The sequence below is a fragment of the Rattus norvegicus genome, chromosome 4 (assembly GCF_021556685.1).
Source record: "Rattus norvegicus strain SHRSP/BbbUtx chromosome 4, alternate assembly SHRSP_T2T, whole genome shotgun sequence".
In the NCBI taxonomy this organism is placed as follows: Eukaryota; Metazoa; Chordata; class Mammalia; order Rodentia; family Muridae; genus Rattus; species Rattus norvegicus.
Genome location: NC_141537.1, coordinates 23,228,691 through 23,250,965, shown reverse-complemented (window position 1 = coordinate 23,250,965; position 22,275 = coordinate 23,228,691). Strand labels below are relative to the sequence as shown.

The 22,275-nt window shown below is 38.9% G+C and overlaps 1 protein-coding gene across 1 annotated transcript in view; it reads left to right on the top strand.

Annotated features, from left to right (window-relative positions):
* Sema3d (semaphorin 3D) overlaps positions 1-22,275 on the top strand; it is a 186,960-nt gene that overhangs the window by 100,820 nt on the left and 63,865 nt on the right. The window contains 4 exon segments of the mRNA NM_001104633.1: positions 1,898-1,960; positions 11,186-11,305; positions 19,236-19,329; positions 21,737-21,865. Coding sequence (NP_001098103.1) covers positions 1,898-1,960; positions 11,186-11,305; positions 19,236-19,329; positions 21,737-21,865 — 406 coding nt within the window.

The window sequence follows — 22,275 nt, the reverse complement described above, 5'->3', positions numbered from 1 at the left end:
CTTAACTATCAGCTATCTATCCATCTATATTTTTCTCTCTTCTCTCCTTCCTACCTTCCCTCTTTCTCTTTTTCCACTACCCTCCTATGCTTCCTCTCTCTCTCCACCTCTCCCTCCCTCTCTTTTTTTTTTCCTTCTCCTTATCTTCTATTTCCCTTTCTCACCCTCATTCTCTTTTCTGTAAATGATATTTGGAAACAGTGTTTTGCAAAGCCCAGGCTGGTCTCAAACTCACTGCCCTCTTACATGGACCTCCTTGATGTCGAGATTACAGCATGTAGCAACATTCCTGACTTGAATAACTTTTTTTTTCCACGTAGAAATCAAACCGTTTTGATTTCAGGCTACTTGTTTATATTTTATTGTCAGAGTCATGACTGTATAATTTGGAGCCTCTGCTTACAGAATAATATATCACTAAGCTTCTTCCATATTTCTTTTTATGGCTGTCATTCACTGATATTTGTTTGGCTTCTGGCTATTGGCTAAAGTTATATTAAAGGAAAATGGGATAATCTTAAAGCATTTCTGAGTAAGTGGCAGTGTAGACCCTTGTTGTGACTCCTTCATCGGGGTAAGCTTATCACCTGAGCACATAGTTGGCTGGCCACTGTGCTCCATATCTCATTCCTTTGTAGGGTACATAAACGGTCTCTAAATATAAAAGACTTACTTTGCTTTGCAATTTCTATAACATGATTGCATATGTCCATTAAGGGAAGGGTATGGATGGCCTCTTCTATTTTTCTTGACTCAGAGATATTATCTTCAATATCTCACTCTGAAGATCACATTATAAAACACTGATAACCTCTAAATAGTCCACATATTTCAGATTTAAACAGATTCTTTCACCATTAAGCCATAAAGTACATTTTTTTCTTCAGCTATTAAAATATTTTTTCTGGAGATATCAGTTTGAAACCTAATAAAAGTCTTTGGACACGAGTGGGACAGATGCTATCCTGCACCCACAGCGCATGCATTCTTGCCTGTTCTTTCTTGCCATTGCCAACAAAGAATGTCTGCTATAAATTACAATGGATTATCATAGCTCTTTGCATCTTGTATTGCAAACCTGTCCTGACAGAATACTAAGAATCTATTTTCAAAAGGGGAAAAAAAACAGATAAAAAGTAACAACATAAAATATTTTCTAAAACATAGTTAAGAGCAGCCCAACAAAGACAAAAATGGAGGGTCTCCTGCACCTTAGCCCTTTGCCCAAACTACGTTTGTTGCATAATGGCTAAGATTCTCAGACATAGTGACATCAAATTTGGTTCAGATGATCATGAGCTCATTTTGTGCTTGTAAGTTTTATTTAATGGCAATGCGACAAAGCTTTCTGATATGAAAATGGAGAAAGGAAGCACGGCTATGTTTTAGAGATTTTCTGATATTTAAGTAAGCTCTGTTTCTAAAATATTTAGGTATTTGTCATATGTGCCTGAGCTTCCTGTATGTGAAACATGGTGAAAACCCTGACTTAGTCCTTGGCTTAGTCTTTGCACTCTGTGCGAGTGACAAAGACCTGTTTCAACTGCCTCACTACACGTTTACCATGCCCCGCCGCCTGGACAAACCCAGAAACTCATGAAGAATGGAGCAAATGCTAACCTGAAGTTCTGCTGACGTCACATAAGACTGTGTGGCCCTCTGAAGGCCACACATATTTGTTGTTATATATCGTAAAAATCAAGAAAGTTAATAAAAATGGATGACTCTTCACAGTTTTCATTTAGAAGGTTTTCAGGGAGGTTTTGAGAAATATTTATGTCTGGATTCCCAAGCCATGGTCTATGTCTACTCTTCTGTACCATTTATTCTCATTTCTAGTCAGAATTGGATGTTTTAAATATGCCTATATTCTTATTCACCTTTAAATGTTTTGCAGATTTATTGGCCTGCTGCAAAGGAACGAGTGGAACTATGTAAACTAGCTGGGAAAGATGCCAATGTAAGTGTGAAACTTTAAAAGTACCTCCTCAAATTGGATAGTAATAGTGTAGTAAATTTTTATATTCCGCTTTATTGAATCAATAGCATTAGTAGGTTACTTCTACTATGAAGCTAATACTCTCTGTAAACATTATTATGGTAAAGAAGGGATAGTAGTGGTAATGTGCAACTCAAAATTTGAAAATGGAGGGAGGAAATCAGGCACTCAAGGCTAGCTTCTGTAGTGTAGTTAATCTGAGGGTAATCGGCACTATGTGAAAACCTGTTGCAAAAAATTCAGAAAGAGCAGCAAAAGAAAGATTAAACTGGTATAAAATATCTCCACCTTACCAAAAGCAACACTGTTATCCACAACAGTCCAAAAGGGGAGAAACAACTAAGTCTAACATATTAACTCCAAATATTGCTGCTTTCTTCAGAAGCAAATTTTCAAAATATTTTAATACAAATCACCAGGAAAAAATTGCATTTCTCTGAATGGTTGACTGCCATCTGTGTACATTTATTTGTAATTTGTAAGAAGTGTAAATTATCACTCACCATCATTAATTTGCAACTTTCATTTCCTTTCATGTGAGCTGAGATTGGGTTTATAGCACACATGTGACTTCTTTTAAGTGGTGACACAGAAATGGCAAGGACGGGCTGGAGATGAAAGGTGCAGGATGCTGGCTTAAGAATCAGAAGCAACTACAGAATTACTAATCAAATATACACACATGGCCTTGATAGAAAATTCCGAGGGTATGGTGGCTCTCACTATTTTTTTATAGTTTTTTTTGTTTGTTTGTTTTTATTAACTTGAGTATTTCTTGTATACATTTCGAGTGTTATTCCCTTCGGAAGGAAGGACTGCCCCACTTTCAAGACCAGCCTGAAGTACACAATGTTCTCCTTTCTTGGAAAAGGAAATGAATGGAAAATTCAGGCTTAAACTGCCATCTGAAGCATTGCAGGTCCCCAGTCAGGCACACTGCACTGTTTTGTTTGCTGAGTCCTGTCTGGAGGACACTTGCCGTAGGTGGGTAGTGCAGCAGGCTTCCCAGTTGCTTTGCCAGTTTTGTGTGCAGCAGGACTGAACCCTGATGAGCCTTTCACTGGCTCATTTTCTCACCCACATACTCACATCAGGCCAAGTATTCTGTGTTGGGCCCTCACGTCTTGCACTCTATTGATAAGTATAAACATTTATGAGAAAATTTATGAACTTCACTTAAGATGATCTTGGTTCAAAATGTGGACATCTCTTGGCTTTTTTTTGAAGCATCCTCTAACAGCAATAATGTTCAGAGTTAAGCTGTGCCTTGTTTTCATATATAATAATGATAATAGTGTCCTGTATGCAAAAGCATAATTAAATTAAGAGGTAAACATGATTAAAGTACATTGCTATAACACAAGATGCCAGATGTGTTGAGAAACATAAAGACTTAGAACCAGACTCAAATTGGCTCACTCAATCACTTATTTATTTATTACTTATGTATTTAATCTATTTGTCCAATAAAAAGAGTAGCCAAATTAGTAAGCATGTAATTACAGCTACCTAGAACCCGGCAGTAGTGAGATTACAAATTTACACCTAGCCCGAGATATTTAGTGAGACTCTATATCAAGATAAAGAGGACTCTCTATCCAGTTTACTGACAGAGCACTTAGCTAGCATATATGGAGCCTATATTTAATCTCACAGACGGTTAGAAATAAGATAAAACAATAAAACAAAATTCCAGAGACTGTATCTGTATTATAAATATCTAAAGCATAAATGTGTCCACCAATCCAGTCAGAAGTCTGATCCACATGATCATGTTTTGGTACTAAGTGTCCAAACCACAACAATCAAACCAAAACAAACTAAATAAACAACCACACCTCATTTTATATTCCGTTAGCATTAAATGGCATCCTTTTGAGGTGCATTTAGGTTAGCAGGAATTTGTGAGTAAATGCAATAGAAGACAGTCTTACATTGATTGTACTATAAAGGAGGGAGATTATACTTTCCTGAAATATATTCTTTTTCTTCCTGTGCCATGAATGGCTTTGCCCTGTTCAACATCTCCATACTGAGCCAATGCCCACATATGGAAAAAACAAACAATTCTTTATTGAACTTGTGGGGATTAAATAATTTTATGACATATGATAGTTTTCAAAACAATTTGCCAAGCAATAGGAGGGTAGCAGAACAACTGTGTATAATTCTATATTTGTGAATCATCTATGTTGAGTGGTTGACAAGGAAAGAAAGGTGGTTTAGGTTTACTACGATAAACTAATGTCCATTTTCCCATGGTTAGAGGAGGGATACATAATGAATGCCTTGGGAGAGTGTTCTCCCTTCTGTATGATCACTAAGTTACACAGTAACTTCATTGCTCCTCTTGTTCAGTTAGGTCAAGGGGAACAAAATTTTCTAGAAGTGCTATCTGTAAGCCCACTATTTGTAAACTAATAATCACGTTTAACTTTTAGGCTCATCTACTGCTAACCTTGGAGTAAAGATTTAGGGAGTTTTTCCCTTTTGTGTGAGGTCTATATAGCTTAATATCGAATCAAGCAAACACAAAGTGTTATTTTCAGCACATCCTTTTAAAGCAGTGATCTATTTTAGAGTTGTTAATAACTACAAGTATCATATCAATTATCTTGTTAAAGAACTACTCTGGTATTCATAGTTATAATCACATTTAATCCCCATTCAATATCACGTACCAGTCCAATAGTGAAGGCAGAAACTGAATCTGGAAATCTGAACACATCCTCTCTGCTGCCCTAACACTATAAAATGTACATAATAGATCAAATACCTATTTTTAAATTCATTTCTCTACTTAAGATAACCATAGCATTGATCCTTATTTTGAACAGTAAGTTCAAAAGTTAGTGTTGCACAGATTTTGACCAATAGAAACTGAGACAAATCTGGTTTCAGTGACCTCTTTTCTTGCCTCTACATGACCCTCTCTTTCCCTCCTTTCTAGTAATTTTTTACCCACTTCCAAAGAGCATGTTTAGGATTAACAAGTATTTGGAAAGACTATTCATTTACACAAAGGTACTATATAACTGCAAAATAGTGAATTATTTACTATAACACAAGTTAACTAGTTGGGATGGGGAGAGAATGGCTGGCGGAGAAGATGGAGATCATTATGCTCTCTGAACACTCGTCCAGTTTATTACCAAAAAAGGAAGGATGGTAGGAAAGGTTTTGTTTTTGCCTTGAACCAGGATGGTTAATGGAAAGACTAAGGAAAGGCTTTAATCTTACCTATAAAACTTGAATTAAACTGCTTAATGTAGGCAAAAGAAAGCAAAATGAGGTTAGCCTCAGTTTATCCACAGTTATCAACCAGCCTTGACAGTAAGAGATTACAGAGAAAAACACCCTTCTGCTATAAAATCCAATAATTGTATGCTCTCCTATATTTGCTTTTTCAGGTAGTCTGAAACTAAGTGAGGTTATTGTCATAGCTCCGTAAGTTATACGTGAGAAAATAAGGAGCATATTGCGGATACAACCCCGTCGACTGCGATCGCCAGCAGGGGCAGTTAGTGACAGTGTGCATTCTTGTGCTTTACTTATTTACTAAATCTCAGGATGAAATCACTACATACACAGTCTCTTCTAACAGAGCCATAAGCCTTTCCCATGTCATAAATGTTTTATGAGCGCATTTTCAAAGTGGTTCTGCATTCCTTTATGCCCCATTGCATCAGGGTTCTATTGTTCAAATCTTGGTACATATCCAGTAGTTCCTGCTGCAAATGATCCTGCATGTGAGAATCCTGGCATATGGCTACTGAGATCATCAACTACTGAGTAGTCTTTTACAAGTTAAGGACTCCAAACTTCCTGTGGCCATGTAGTGAAACTGACCTCTGATAAGCAGATGGTACACTCTAAACACAAGTCCATGGTTAGAATATGTTTGCCCATGCCTGGGCTGTTAATGGTTATAGCATGCCGTGGTATCCATTGTACAACCCTGGAAGTGTAAAATAAATATATTTAACTTTTGATAACAATATGAAAAATTATTGTGTTTTACCTTGAAATTCTTTAATTATACAAGTACTCAGTATATGTATAATTGTAAGAGTGATTCTTCTAGTGGCTAATTATTTCAGTTCCCTGTATTTGGCATGTGCTATTTTTACTGATTATTTACAAATTTATAAAACGTAGGCATATATGTGCATTTTTATACAGAAGCCTATGTGACATATGCTTAAAAATGTTACAAAGGTTATTTTTACACTGTTCAACTCATAAGAATATTCACCAGTTTTGTTGATTTTAAGTATTCAAAAAGGAATATATGTCATTTTCTTTCCTTTAAAATGTTTTCCTTTTCTGTTTTACTATAATAGATTCTTTTCTTGATATATATTTGCATTGATGTATTTTTTAAAACAAAATTGTGTACTTAGATTTTAATATTGGTATTTTTTAGGAATTTGTATATACAGATATAGATTATATATATATATATGTGTGTGTGATAAAGATAGATAGAGATAGATTTAAATATTCTAAGGCCTCAGCAGTTTCTTTCATACAGGGTTGAGTAGCAGAAATGCATCTGGTGAAGGATCACAAGAACTTAGGTCAACACCAGGTCTTTAATCTTCACAGATGGGAGGTTCAATCAGGAGAGTCTGTAATTCAAGGTCAGCCTCAGCTACATGGCAAAAGTTCAAGGCCAGCTTGAGATACATAAAACTCAGTCTCAAATTTAAAAGAAGAAAATCATGTGTCACAATATTATGTAAAATACTGTCAAGGACAAAAGCAGACCTTAAGGCCCTGGGGAAGTACATGCTGACACAGCATTTATGTATCATGCTCAAGGCCCTCCAGGCTTTGAGTTCAATTCCCAGCATTGCCTAAACAAAGCTAAACTCATCGAGGACTTCCAAAGCAGTTGAGTATCTTCCCATAGTTCATACAAGGGACTCAACTTAGCAATTGTGCGTTGCCTGAGTTGCATATTAAGGTATGTTGCTTTAATTTACACTCAAAAATTCCAAGTCCCTCTGGTTTGTTGTTATATGTTTATCTTCTTGAATAGAAAACAAAATTTTAAATTTTCACTAGCAGACTTTAATGCAAATATTAATTTAACTTTACATCTTTCTAATTCTTATGTATATGGATACATATAAGATGTAAAATGTTAAAAGGTACTTGAGGGAATTACAAATTCTTTATTGGATTTGGTGAGTTTGCCCAGTGGTTAGAAGAAAGTCCTGACAAACCTGAGGGAGGAGGTAAATTCGGTCCCCAAAAAGCAAATGTTGAGAGGGAAGAACAAAATCTCACAATCTGGCCTCTGAGACCATGCATGCACTGTGGTCCCAGGAATACCCATCAGCACTCACACACTTATACATAGACAGCATGAAAGTGTGCAATCAATAAGTAATGATAATAATAATAGTTGGTGCTTATTTATTGTTTGTATTACACACACACACACACACTGACTCAGACAGACACTTGGCAATAGGGGCAGTTTGGTTTGAGTGAAAATAGAATTAGATGCGTAGAATAAAGACAACAGGAGACACTTAATGCTTTTCCAAGCTATATCTTTAACATGTAATTGCCTTTGTGAGCAATGACTGACAAGCCAGCCAGTTCAGGGAAAGTTTAAAAGGCTCCTTCTCAAAGTTATCGTTCTTCATGCCTCAGAGAATTACCCACTATCAGTAGCCTAGCAAGTCACTGAGTGAATTAAACCAAGTTAATTATTGATCATACCGTTTAAACAAAACTTTGAAAATTTGTTCATAAAAAAGAAAGTATCATACAATCTCTAAGATTTAAAAACGTGAAGACATGAATTAAAAGGTCATTGTAAAGTACCTTGAGTAAGGGTTATTTAAATGTCTGCTCTGGGCAAAATGTAAAGTCATAAATCTTATCACTTCATAATCTAATCGCAGCTTCCCTTCCCTTTGGCAACCAATGCTGTGCCATAGGGAACCACTCTCTGTCAACACCCCCCACCATACTTCCACAAAGCAGGGATGACATTTTTGTGACCTGTAGCAGGTAACTTGGGACACAGACATACTCTATTCTATTTCATGTCAGCCTAGCAGGAAAGTCAATCATAAAATTAAAATGATTCCTAGACATGTTAACGATGGGGAATAGCTCAGTTATCATTCTGGGATTTGTTTTGTCATTAATAAAATCCCGCATCCATGTCTAAAACTTTATGCTGACCCCTATTTGCCATCTTAAATGCTGCCTTGCATAGACCCATATCAGATTTTACAATTTATACCTAAAAGGGGAATTTTTTAAATTTATTTTTTGCAAGAATTTCTTTAAGATTCTTCAAGCGTGCCATCTGAATTCTATGTGTTAAAATGGAGCATTTGATAAAATAATGAAGTGACGGGCAGTGAATTCCACCTCATTGTAGCCATACAACTTCTATCTCCACCTCTGTACACTGCTGGTGCAGAACAAGGTTAAGAGTAACACGATAGGGCTGGAGAGATGGCTCAGTGGTTAAGAGCACTGACTGCTCTCCCAGAGGTCCTGAGTTCAGTTCCCAGCAACCACATGGTGGCTCACGACCATCTATAATCAGGTCTGGTGCCCTCTTCTGGCCTGCAGGCACATACATGCAGGCAGAAAGCTGTATGATGTATATATACATAATAAATAAATAAATATATGTAAAAAAAAAAGAGTAACACGATAAATATGCAGAAGCAAAGTGAAGTATGGGGGATGTGGAAACCTCCCTTCTTAACCAAGATGGCGTCGCTAACATTTATTTGGTAATTGAAATGTTCACCTTTTTGTATTGAATTTTCTCCCGTTACTTTATCTCCATTGTATAAAACCATTAGTGAGTACATTTTTCTATGAATCCATCCTCCTAATGTTTTCTTAAATAAGATTTTTTAATTTTTTTATATTTCAAAATGTATTTTAATTAATTAATTTATTTATGTATGTACTCTACATATCAGGCCGTCTCCTCCCTGGACCCCCTCCCACATACACACAAAGATCTTCACCCCCTTTCCTGCTCCCCTTCTCCTATGAGAAGATGGAGCCCCACCTCCACCTCCCAATGTCATCCTCAACCACCTTCCCAACACGTCTAGTAAACATAGGACTAGTCACACCCTCTCCCACTGGTGCCAGAGGAAGCGGCCCAGCTAGGAGAATGGTATCTACAGGCAGGCTCCGGGTGAGTCACCTCTTCATTTGTTGGGGATGCTCATGGAAACCAAATTGCACTTCTGCTACGCATGTGCAGGGGGCTTAGGTCTCACCCATGCTCACTCTTTGGTTGGTGGTCCAGTCCCAGTCCCGCAGGGGTTCTGATTAGTTGATTCTTTTGGTTTTTCTGTGGAGTACCTGTCCTCTTCAGGTCCCTCAGTCCTTCACCCCAACTCTCCCAAAAGACTCCCCAAGCTCCATCATATGTTTGGCTGTGGGTCTCTGTATCTGCTTCCATTGGCTATTGAGTGGAGCCTCTCAGGGGACCATTGTATTATGTTTCTGTCTGCAAACATAACAGAATACAATTAATGATGTCCAGGATTGCTTCTTACCTATGCAGTAGGTCTCAATTTTGGCCAGTCCCTCCGTTTTAGCTTCCTCTTTGTACCTGCACATCTTGTAGGCAGAACACATTTTGGGCAAAGGTTTTGTGGGTGAGTTGCTGTCTCTTCTATGGGAGTCTTGCCTGGCTACAGGAAATGGCCAGTTCAGAATCTATAGCCCCTACTGCTAGGAGTCTCGGCTAAGACACCCTAAGGACTCCCCTCCGATTTCTGTTTCCTCTCCCCTGCTCTCCCTACACCTGATGTCTATTTTATATGAATATATGTGTACCTGCTTTTCTGTGTGTATACTATGTATGTGCCTAAGGCAACCAGCAGAGGATGTCAGGCCACATGAAAGTTGAGTTACATGGGGTTAGATTTCTGTGGTAGTGTAGAGGCAAAACCAGCTGGGAGTCTAACCTTCAACAGAAGGAACTGTGTTTATTAACACACAAAACAAAAGACAATCTCTCTCCAGAAACTGAGGGGTCTGCCAGGAATAAAAGCTGGTTGTGACTCTTATGTAAAGCTGGGGAAGGGGTTTAAGAATGAGGAAATTGTTGCAGCCTTAAGGGACTATGAGGCTTTCCTGCAGTCTCTCCTTCCTAAAAGTATTTGCCTAAAACAAGACAGACCATCCTTTCTGGGATTAAGGGTAACAGTTGAGGAAGGGAAATGTCATCTGTAACCTAGTATGAATCCTGATTCATACTGCCTGAATTCATAATGCCTCACCCTGGGGCACTCTGTTGTGAGCCACCAGATGTGGATTCTGGGAACGTCTTCTGTATTTAGGATCTCCCACTGCCCAAGAGTGACCCTAATTTACTGAAGAGGAGCTGATTACTGGGCAGGCATGGAGAAACAACTTCTCCTGAAATTTCCCACTTTTTAGTTGAACCCTTGCCTGCCTTGTATATACGATAAATGTCTAGAGTGGTTTGTGTCCATAAAAATTTCTTTGGGTGTGTGTGGTCTTGAAGTGTTTCCATTTGGGTGTGATACTTTATAGCTCTAATCCCAGTACATCAAAGGAGATCTATTCGGAACTTAAGGGTAGCCTTATTGAATTCCTGACTGGCCTTAGCTGCACTGTGAAGAATCTCTCTTAAATTAAGAAAATAAATTGCTTCCAACAATTTTGTAGAAATAAGTATTCACTTGCAGTAGATAAACTTAGTATAATCTATAATGACATGAATGAATATTCTAAAAAACCACAGAATTGCTATATACTAGTAGCAGTAATAAAATTATACAAAATAATTTTAGTTAGTTACATGTAAAGAAAGTTTTAAATTTAGCCATGTTTAAAACAAAAATGGGAGTTTTCAATATTTAGGAGACATAAAAATGTTCATGTGAAAAATGGAAGAAAGAATGCAGGAAATAATCAGATTTGAAAGACTTGCTGGTACTTAAAAATAAAAATAAAACTTCAAGAAGTTTTTGAATCACTCCTTTAGCCACTGTTGCTCTATGTGCTCTTCTGCTGTTTAAGTCAAGTGTTCGGTTTTCTCATAAACCTAATGTAGTTTTCTTATTCCAGACAATTGGTGCATCCTCAAAATAAGGACTAGGAAGGATTATCTTTTTGCCTTATAATAATGTGTTTCATTTTTGTACCCAATAGACGGAATGTGCAAATTTCATCCGTGTGCTTCAACCCTACAATAAGACTCATGTTTACGTGTGTGGAACTGGAGCATTTCATCCACTGTGTGGATATATTGATCTTGGAGCCAACAAGGAGGTAATGAAACAATGGAAAATATAATTTACTGTAGTACCTTATTATACATAATGCCTATACCACAAAGTATAGACATTTGAATATAGAGAAAATGTATCTTAAGATCTATATAAGAATTCATGTTTTGAATATTTTACAGATTATTCATTAATACAGTTTACTTAGCTAATAAAGAGTTTTTGATTAAAACTTGTTTTAATGAGAGAAAATTTACATTTTTTGACTCTACATATACCTTCATTTTTCCCTTTTAGTTGTATCTGAGCACACACATATGAATTTACATATGTATTTATAAGTTACAATGCTGTGAAAATGCATTTACATGATCTTATAGTATAATTAAACCATAAAATTTTCATTTCGTCATTTACAGTTGACCTCATATATTTATTAATAATAGTGGGTAGTAAGTAAAAAGAACTTGAGTAGTTTCTTGACTCTATGTAGACATTTACTCATATTGAAATCATTACGTTTTCTGGGCTAAATTAATGGAGTGGAATTAAAGGATGTATTAAGACTAATTTATTACAGATATCAATGGGCATTTCTAATAAATGAGAAACATTCAGATTTCGGAATTTTAAGTAAAATGAATTTCTTACGTGCTCGGTGTTCTAGACTGTCGTGTGCATCGTAACCCCACCCCCACCCCCAATCCTCCACCCACCCCACCCCCGACTTGGAACATTACAAACACTGAGATTAGTTAGCACCATTGTAACTCCTAATATTTAGGTTAGTAAAAATGATTTTTGGTGGTCTATTATAAACAGACCAACTATAAAATGAAGCAGGGCGGTATGAGTCCCCAGCCAGGATGACCAGCTGAGCTTCAGACGTGCTCTATCTTTTCTTTGTAGACACTACCCTCATATTTATGCATGCATTTCTTATGTATAAGCGTTCACATTTGCAGTCTGTGTGCTGGAGAGTAAAGTCTTGGGCTTATAAAACAAAGTTTCTTTATGTCAATTAAACTGATTCAGGCAGAGGTCAAACCTACAACCGAACCCAGAGAGATTCCCCTCTCTAACCAAACTCCTCTAACCAGCCAAGAATCAACTGCTTGGAAATAAAGCAGCCCTGATAGTTAAATTCTGAACCACCAGGAGATTTGGCAATGGAATCCATCATTCTTTGTTGCTGGTATAATGTTCTCCCGCTTAGCTTTGATGAACGGCAATATATAACAGTAGCTGAGCACAGGGTGTAATTGCAGGAGCACCCCACAGCTAGTGTGTGTATTTAGGCCCGAGGCTAAAGGCCAAACTCACACCCTGCCCAGGGTAGCAAACCGTGTTCTCTAACTCTTAAAGTCAAGCTTGCTAAAGGGGAATTTAGATGTCGCTAATTACTTAGCTTGGGACTTGTCAAGAAGGCCCAGGCAGTCCAATTTACACGTTTTCATAATAAGAGAATTATGAGAGCAAAGTCTACTGAGACTCAGCACTTGCAGCTGGCCTGAAGAGCAGTCAACCGGCTTCCTCATGCAAGGCTCACTGATTTTATGTATCATTAATTCCAACGGACTTTCTTTTTAGAAGTCTAGGAAGCGTTTCCATTTCAAATAGATACGCTATTTGGTGAGGATAATTGAATAGATAAGCTGTAGATAACAGGAAGAGGGAACAGCGTGTGCAGAGGGCTGGAGGAAGCCACGGGGGGTGGGGGGCGGTGCAGGGAAGGGCAGTCATTATGGCTGGGACAATGAAAGGATGAAAGAGAGAGATCTAAAATGAACCACAGGGACTTGGAAGGTGATGCTTGTTGTGTGCAGTTTGAAAACCACGCTTTTCCTAGGACCATGTCCATGCTACTAGCCCACTCCTTGCTTCCTTTTGTTCTGCTACGCTCAACTGGATGAGCTGAGCGTTGCCAGCACTGACCTGGAACTTCTCTTTCCTACCTGCCTTTCGGCCCTCCTCTTGGCTCCAGGATCAACTGCCAGCATCCCCAACCTGGCCTCCCTCTCTACCCACTGTTGCATTACCATCCAACTCGTGAGGCCCTAGAATACACGGATAAACAAAAACACCAGCCGCTTAATTATTTTAAAACTTTCCAGCTAGGCACAATTGCTGGGCACAGAATCTCCTTCCCGGAAAGGCATACCCTCACCAATTATCATCGCCCTTTCTCCTCCTATCCTAAACTTAGTGGCTTGCATCAATTAGCTCCTACCAACATCCTTGGCCCAACGGTATAGGGGAGGCCCCAGGTCCTAGCCTCCCTGAAACCTTATATGACTGGTGCTTCCTACTCTTCCAAAGCATGCCCGAAAAGCCCTTCTTTCTTTCCTTGCACTGCCTTTTCCTCCTGGGACCTGGAAGTCCCACCTATACCTTCTGCCCAGCAATTGGCTCCTGGCCTTTTTTATTGACAAGTCAAATACCAATTAGGAACTAGATCTCAGCTACAGCCCCTCCCCTACATATGCTACTTACTGAGATAAGAGTAGTAACAAGGCCGTGGGGAAAGTCCCGAGTTAATAATTGCACATTCTACATTTGAACGTAATGCTTCAAATGGATCCGAACGCAAAGTAATAGTTACTGTCAACAGCTTCAAACAACAGCTTGAAGAGTCAAGTCTGACTATTTACCAGTTCCAAGACTTTTTGCACAACGCATAAACTTTCTAAGCTTTTGTTTATTCAGTAATGTGTGATGATGACAAGAGCAAGTGCATTAACAGTTATTTTAAGGATCCAATAACACACTTATTGACAACATGATCGCCACACACTTTAACTCACAGAGGCAGCACACCCGGGGCCTGCATGGCTCTCCACCAGACAGGACACTAGAGATGAAAGGAGAGGATGCATACTCCATCCCTAACCCAAAAGTATCTCGAATTAAATAACCACTTGGGGATGAAAATTTAGTTTTCCCCAAGGCAGAGAACAGAAAATAAACTCAAAGGCATTTATGAAGGTTCCTTGTCTCATATGTACTTTGCATACTCATTACCCTATATGCACTTTGCATACATTATGGCTTCTAGTGTAGTGGTTTATGGGATTTGTAAATGTGCAAATGAGTCAGTCTCTGTTTCTTGGCCCTTCTTTTGGACTCTTTTTCTTCCATTGTTTGTTTTTTCCAATTCGGAAGTGTTAGGTTTTGTTTTATTTTATTTTAATATTTTATTTTATTAGTCTTTAGAATCTTACTTGTTTCCTAATGAGAGACTTAAACGGAATCTACATGAGACGGAGGTAGGGAGGAACTAGGAGTAGATGGGGGGTAAACCATAATCAGGATTTATTGGGTAAAAAAAAACAAATCTATTATCTCTTCTAAAAAGAGGGGGATTTAATATGTTTTGGCGTATTTTAGTATTTGCTCATTAGTGATAAGAACATAGAAAGGTGAAGTGACGTAACTTCGTCTCTCCCCCCCCACACACACATGCACACATGCACACACATAAACATTTGTGCAATTTATAAAATAACATGTATTGATATAACTGTATCATAAAATATAGTGCATAAACTTACACTGATGTTCTGTAACACCGAGTACATTTTAATGACTATTTATTAAATGGGTTTGCCATGCCTGGTGGTACACACCTATGATCCCAGGAGTTGAGAGGTAGACTTAGGAGGATCAGAAGGCATCAAAGACAGCCATGGCTACATAAGCAGTTCAAGACCCTCTGGGCTATATAAGACTGAGCCTCAATTAAAAGCAAGCAACCAAACCAGCAAGGAAGAAAAGAAAGAAGGAAGGAAGTGAAGAAAGGAGAGAGGGAGGGAGAGAGGGAAGAAGGAAGGAAGGAAGGAAGGAAGGAAGGAAGAAAGAAAGAAAGAAAGAGAAGAAAAAGAACTGAAGCAGAGGTTGCCCCCTAAGGCTTAAATAGCTCAATTTTAAATGGGGCGCATGCTGCTTTTCACAGTGCTCTGTATGGTAATTAATTTTTCCCTCTGAGCCTCTTATCTATGTAATTCCCTGTGGTTTTAAACGTTTTATTTCATTTTAATTTGTGTGTGTATGTGTACATTTATGTGTGTGTGTGAGTGAACATGTGGGAGTATGAGACTGTGTGTATATGTGTTAGTGTGTGTGTATGTTTGTGTGTGAGAGTATGTATTATGTGTGTATGAGGCTGTGAATTAGTGTGTGTATTTGTGTGTGAGAATGTGTGCTTATTTGTGTGTGTATGTGTGTATATATTTGCGTGTGACTGTGTGTGAGCGTGTGTATGTGTGTGTGTTGCCATGTATGTGCTGGTGTGAGGAGGTTAATGATCAGCAGTAGGGAGAGGTTGTGTTCTTCCTGAATGTGTGTCCTGAGGCCAGGACTCTGCTCGTCAGGCTTTGGAATACTCACTGAGCCATCTTTACCCACGTAGTCATCTTCCGACTTCTAACAATATTTCTATGTATGCTTTAAAAGGAGATACATTTTATGTGGCTAATTAAACTAAATGGATTATATGAAGCATATCTTACAAAATGGAAGTTTATAAACTTAAAAGTCTCTTGCTCTTCCGATTGTCTCAGAAAGTATAGTGAATTGTCAGTTAATTTCATTCCCTCCTCTGGAGCTGATTCAGGAAGACTTGCTTTCTTGCTGTATCCTCCAAGAGATTACAGGAAAGTTCGTCTCTTCAGTTCCCAAAAATGTAAGAATTGGGGCTTCTCTTTGAAATGTAATAGTATTGTATTTAAAAGCAAACCTCTAAGAAGTTCTCAGTTTATCTAGTACACTTCCATTCTCCTAGATTTGTTTAGGGATATATAAATATACACAAATATTTATCCACCCAGATCCACCCCTTTCTGTCTCTCGTTAGAAAACAAACAAGCTTCTAAAGCATAATTTTCAAATATATTATCTATATCTATATTTTCTATCTATCTTTTTGTCTGTGTGTCTGTCTCTCTTTTTCTGTCTCTCTGTATATATGTATAATTGATCTGGAGCAGACTTTAGTTTCCCTTTCCAGTGTCTCATTTGATGCCTTAGAGTACCCAAGCCTGTTTGACCAGCAGAAAAGAGTGGGCTTTTAGTGACAGCCACTATCTACAGCCCTGCCCCCGCCCCATCCTGTTCCCAGTCACTCCCCAGGTACCCTTTGGAAGAGTAAGTGCGTTCTTGCTGGGACTTTTTCTATGTCTAGGATTCACTACCAGTTTTCCTTAGGCAATTCAAAATAACTTAAAGGCTCTTGGGTCTGAACCACATGTTCACATTGAGACTATATATCCTAGTACATTTTTAAATCCACAAGTCTAAAATTATGACACTATATTAGTTACTATCCATAGCTGTTTGACACTGAGCAAAGTACCTGGCATTTCTGCCTTCACAGTTCGGGGTGCAAGCTGGATTTACTTGTTTGTTTGATTGATTGATTGATTGATTGATTGACTGATTGATTGATTGCTTTGTTGAAACAAGCTTTTTCTCTGTTTAGCCTTAGCTGTCCTGAAACAGGCCCTATAGACCAGGATGGCCTTGAACTCAGAACTCGATATCTGCTTGCCTTTACCTCCCGAGTGCGCTGGGTTTAAAAGCATGCACCACCACTACCTGGCCAAAGCTGTAGTTCTATGGCAGGTTTGGGGTGAAAATTCAGGAGACAATCTGATCAAGTGAATAAATCTTCACTAACACCTTTTTCAACTATTAGATGTCAATATTTGCGTTAAAACCTGATAGTTTTAATTTATGGAATACCAATTGCTGACCAGTTTCATTTAAATTGCTGTCCCCCCAAAAATAAATAAATAGATAAAAAAGGAAAAGATATCAAATGACAACTTAATTCGGGAAATAACCTGGTGTCCTCTGTCCCTTTTGCTTCCCTGCTTGCTTTCTATGTAATAGCAATGGGTGGTTCTTTCTTGATGTAAGAGAAGATCTGCTATAAGAGATACTCTGTCCAGAATGACTGCAGTGTGAGTTTGTCTCACTGAATAGGCTGAGTCATCTCCTAGCTGCTGGAAGGTGGTGTTGTCATTGTTATGAGACACTAGGGATCACGGGGCTGTGCTCATTATGCATGCATATTTTTCTTGGAAAATTCTGCATAAGATGACTTTCCCCTGAATATCGAAAGTCTGCCAATGTCATTCTGTCTGTGGCCACTATTATAAAAATAGATTCTACTGCCAAAATAACTATGTTTCTCCCACACACAGAGTGATTTCAAAATAGCAAAAATACTACAATAAAATTTTCTTTGCCTACATGAGTCAACATCCATGAAAATGCACTGACATTTTTTAAGGTCACTTCTATGTCATGTAGCATTTTTTTTTTAAGTCACCAGTCTTCGACAGTGTGGTATAATTGACAAGGCTTAGAGGATTACTTATACAAATAGTAATTATGATGCTGAAAAGCAGATAGTACATAACAAATTCTGTCCTTTTGGGACAGGGGTCGGGGCAGGGTAGTTTTGTTTTGTTTCTAGGACAAAATTCGCTATGTAGCAAAATTCAATCCTCCTGATTTTCCTGCCTCTACTTTCCAGTCTAAGAAGTATGCACCTCCACTCTATAAACCAAATTAATTAATTAATTAATTTACTTACTTACTTACTTACTTATTAAATTGCCTATTTCTCTCCCCCAAGAGAGTAATATTCTGTGTAACCCTGGCTGACCTGTAACTTGATCTGTAGACCAGGCTGGTGTCAGGCTCAGAGATCTGAGTATCTCTGCGTTTCTTCTGCTGGGATTCAGGAACGCTCCATCACCACAGAGCTGCCAATGTATTTTTTTGTAGTTAACTGGAGACTGGAAAATGACTGATTGGGTAAATCTATTGCTGCACAAGTATCAGGAACAGTATTTCGATTCACAGGACCTACATAAAGCCAGACACAGCAGCACTGTGATGTCAGTACTTCCTGTTGTGAGATAGGAAGTCGCGGAAAGAGTATCTGCAGATGCTCACAGCGCAGACTGTCTCAAACAGGGTGCAAGATGAGGCCCAGCATCCGAGGTTATCCTCTGGCCTCTACACATACAGACATGGTTCCTTCGCTTGCTGGTCATGCAATGTAGCAGAATTGGTGAACTCCAGGTTCCATGCAAAGCCATATCTCAAAAAAGAAGGTGGAACACAATTAAGGAAGACATGTGACATAATGTCTGGCCTCCAGATTATGAGCATACATGTGTGTAGGCATCCAAACAAACATGTGCAAACACATGTTAAAACATATACACACATACACAATGAACACAAGAAAAAAATCTTTGAAAAGATTTTTCCTTCCTTCCTTCCTTCCTTCCTTCCTTCCTTCTCTCTCTCCCCCTCTCACTCTCTCTCTCCCCTCCCTCCTTCTCTCTCTCTCTTTCTCTCTCTCTCCTCCCTCTCTCTCTCCCCTCCCTCCTCTCTCTCTCTCTTCTCTCTCTCTCCTCGTCCTTCTCTCTCTCTCTCTCTCTCTCTCTCTCTCTCTCTCTCTCTCTCTCTCTCTCTCTTTATTTTTTCATTACATCCCAAAGACTGCCCCACTCCTATTCCCCCTTCACAGAGTCCCTCTTCCCATCCCTCTCCTCTGAGAGGCTGCCACGCCAGCCTGGGTATTCCTTCACCCTAGTGCATCAGGTCTCTGCAGGATTAGGCAAGTCCCCTCCAATTGTGTTGATTTTTTTTTTTTGTAACAACAGTGATCCAAACAAAATGCACATTGCACAAAGCATTACTCCAACCCAAACCCTTATTGAATGGATTTGATAAAAGAAAAAATAAACAACAAACAAAAAAAACAAAAACAAACCAAACCAAGGCATGGAGTCTTTGGCGGTACAGCAGTACCTCAAGAGTTAAGTCACAACGCAATGCGGTTGCTGTGTGCTCTGTTCAGCTTTATTGAGTTAATGAATGGGAACCCAATTCTTATCTGCACTGTTCTCGCTGACTGTGATAAATTTAAAACGTCGTTGTATTTCTTACCACAGGAACTCATATTTAAACTAGACATGCAGAACCTGGAGTCTGGCAGACTGAAATGTCCCTTTGATCCTCAGCAGCCTTTTGCTTCGGTAATGACAGGTAAGATCAGTGCAAACAAGTCTTGTGTCGAAGTGAGTTTCTGAAAAGGCCTGTGTAGACTAAACCACATTTTCTGACTGAATTGAATAGAGTATTGGATTAGCCCTTCCCCACATGTTGGTACTGGCCTCACTATGTGAACGTCATTGTCTGTGAGGTGAATGAGGTGACAGCATTCCTGCGTGTCTGCCTGAATTCGCTCTCGCGCAACTGTCACGCTTCTTCGTTCTAAAACTGCATTTACTCACCTGAGATTTTCTAATACTCACCTTTGACCCTCTTTATACTCGGGAAGGTGCCACATCTAGCATTTCTTAAGTAGGTGAACAAAGAAAAACCCACAAAACAAAAAACAATGAATTGAGCTCTAGATTATGGCTACAGACTGCCTGAGCCTCTTTGCTTCATATTTCTATTAACAGAAATGTGAGTGTTTTTTTCTCATGCCCGGAGCCCTGTCTGGCTTTCTACACATCTTATATTCTCACAGAAAAGACTGTCTTGTTGAAAGAAGGCAATGCTGTATGGTCTGAATTGTGTTCTAAAGAACATCAGCAGGAGCCCTGCATTTTAAACATTATAAATACGCCTTTGTTTTGATTGGTTCATGACTTTGGTCTCTCATTATGTAACCTGTCTATCAACCGTGGGAGGTAATGATAAGAGTGAAGCACCATGACATTTTAATTTCCACATAGTGAGTACCAGAACTTTGGCTTTGAAGTGTGTGTGTGTGTGTGTGTGTGTGTGTGTGTGTGTGTGTGTGTGTGTGTAAGTTATACAACCCATGGTTATTTCTTCTTAGTAGATGCCATAGATTATTTTCATCTCTTGAGTGGGACTGATAAGCCCTTAATAAAAAGGGAACAGATTGTAGATGTGCTGACCCTTCTTAGAAATCCCTGTAAAATCCCTCCAAAAATAAGCATGCCCGTTTTTAAACCTGGATATTCAGATCAACATTATGGCTAAAACACACTTTTTTCCTGACCAAATATTGTCATGTTTGTAGTAGAAGGTGTTTCAAATGATACATTGCTTTCGCTTATCTAAGGCTCCTTAGAGCTGTTTAGTGACATCATCATTTTTTAATGTATATTTAAAATTTTTGATTCTCATTGAAACATTGATATTTATCTGATATGTGGGAAAAGTGTCTTTCAATGGTGGGGATGGTGTGTTATCTGCACCGAGTGTATGCCACTGGGTTTCATCCCATTTTGTTTCCTGTAGTAGCTGGCCACTGACATTGAGGTTGAAGCATCCCTAGGGGTCCAGTGAAAAGCTATTAGACATAAGCAGGGAAATTAGAAAGTGTTTTAATCATTCCAAATCCAGACAGAGCTTTGAAGATTCTGCCTCCAAAAATAAGTCACATGTCAGTGGTGTCATTGTTCTTAGCCATTACTTAGGTACTTAAGAAATTTAAATGATCTACCCAGATTAGTCATTTTCACTTTATTTTAGGGTGTAACCCAAAGAAGCTTCCTGTCTAAATCTCTTGAAATAGCAGTTTTAGTTTTCCAAAGGACAACACATCATGCTGCAGGGACAGCCTTCTTCCTGCCTCCCCTCCCCATTCTCTGACAAGCACGTTGGCAAACAGACAGAGAGCATTGATCCTTAAACCCACTCAGACCTTCTCCATCCTTATCTCTTTGCTGCCATTCTTGTTCTTTCCTCTTCCACATCTAAGTGTCTGTGTCCCCTCCTCCTCCTCCTCCTCCTCCTCCTCCTCCTCCTCCTCCTCCTCCTCCTCCTCCTCCTCCCCCTCTTCCCCCTCTTCCCCCTCTTCCTCCTCCTCCCCCTCTTCCTCCTCTTCCTCCTCTTCCTCCTCTTCCTCCTCTTCTTCCTCTTCCTCCTCTTCCTCCTCTTCCTCCTCTTCTTCCTCTTCCTCCTCCTCCTCTTCTGCTCCTTGTCCCCATTTCACCCCCTACTCTCTTCTCTCTCTCTTTCCTCTTTTCCTTTCCTCCTTATTATTCTTTTCTGTCCTTCACGAAACAGTCACTTCATATAACATAGGACCAAAATGTAGGAGGAAGGAAGAGCACAATCTTCCCTTTGTTTATCATAGCCTTAGAGACACGGTCATCTCAAGGAATGCAGCATGTTATAATTACCAGGGATGACTTCAGCGTTGAAAGCTCCCTTTCCGCAGGAGTTGGACAAAGAAAAGCTGTGGCCAGGAGGTTGTGTCAGTGAAGCAAATAACGAATTTCACTATCCAGCTTTCTAGACTCTGCTTATCAATGTAAATTGGGTGACCTCTTCATCTAAGCTATTCCTTCAGAATCTGAAAAACATATGAAGCAACATGTTATAGTGTTAAACAGACCATGTACTGGGTGTCTTATTATCGTCTACTTCTGTTGCCTTAGCAGTCCCATGCTTGCTTTGTGTCTTGCAGATGAGCACCTCTACTCTGGAACAGCTTCTGATTTTCTTGGCAAAGACACTGCATTCACAAGATCCCTTGGGCTAATGCAGGACCACCATTACATCAGAACTGACATTTCGGAACACTACTGGCTCAATGGTTAGAGATGTTTCTCTTCTTTTTGTTTTGACTTTGCGTTTGGAAAAATGAGAAGCTCACTAATATGCATGTAAATGTGTTTGAGGAGAGATGATTTGGTACACCACTTAAGAATATATGTGAAATTATTTCACATTAAATTAGACTAATCTCCAGAAACTGTGTGTGTGTATGTGTGTGTGTGTGTGTGTGTGTGTGTGTGTGTGGTATATGTGTCTGTGTACAGCTGATAGTTACTATGTCCTATAACCCTGACATATCTTTGGTACTCTTGTGCTCTAATAAAGGTTTTTTTTAAATACACTTAAAATGACATTTGAGACATAATTAAAAGTTTAATTTTAAAGATGAGTAAAGTATAAATGTGAAAAGTTGAGTGATTTGACTAAGGTCTCTCAATCTTTCAGCTA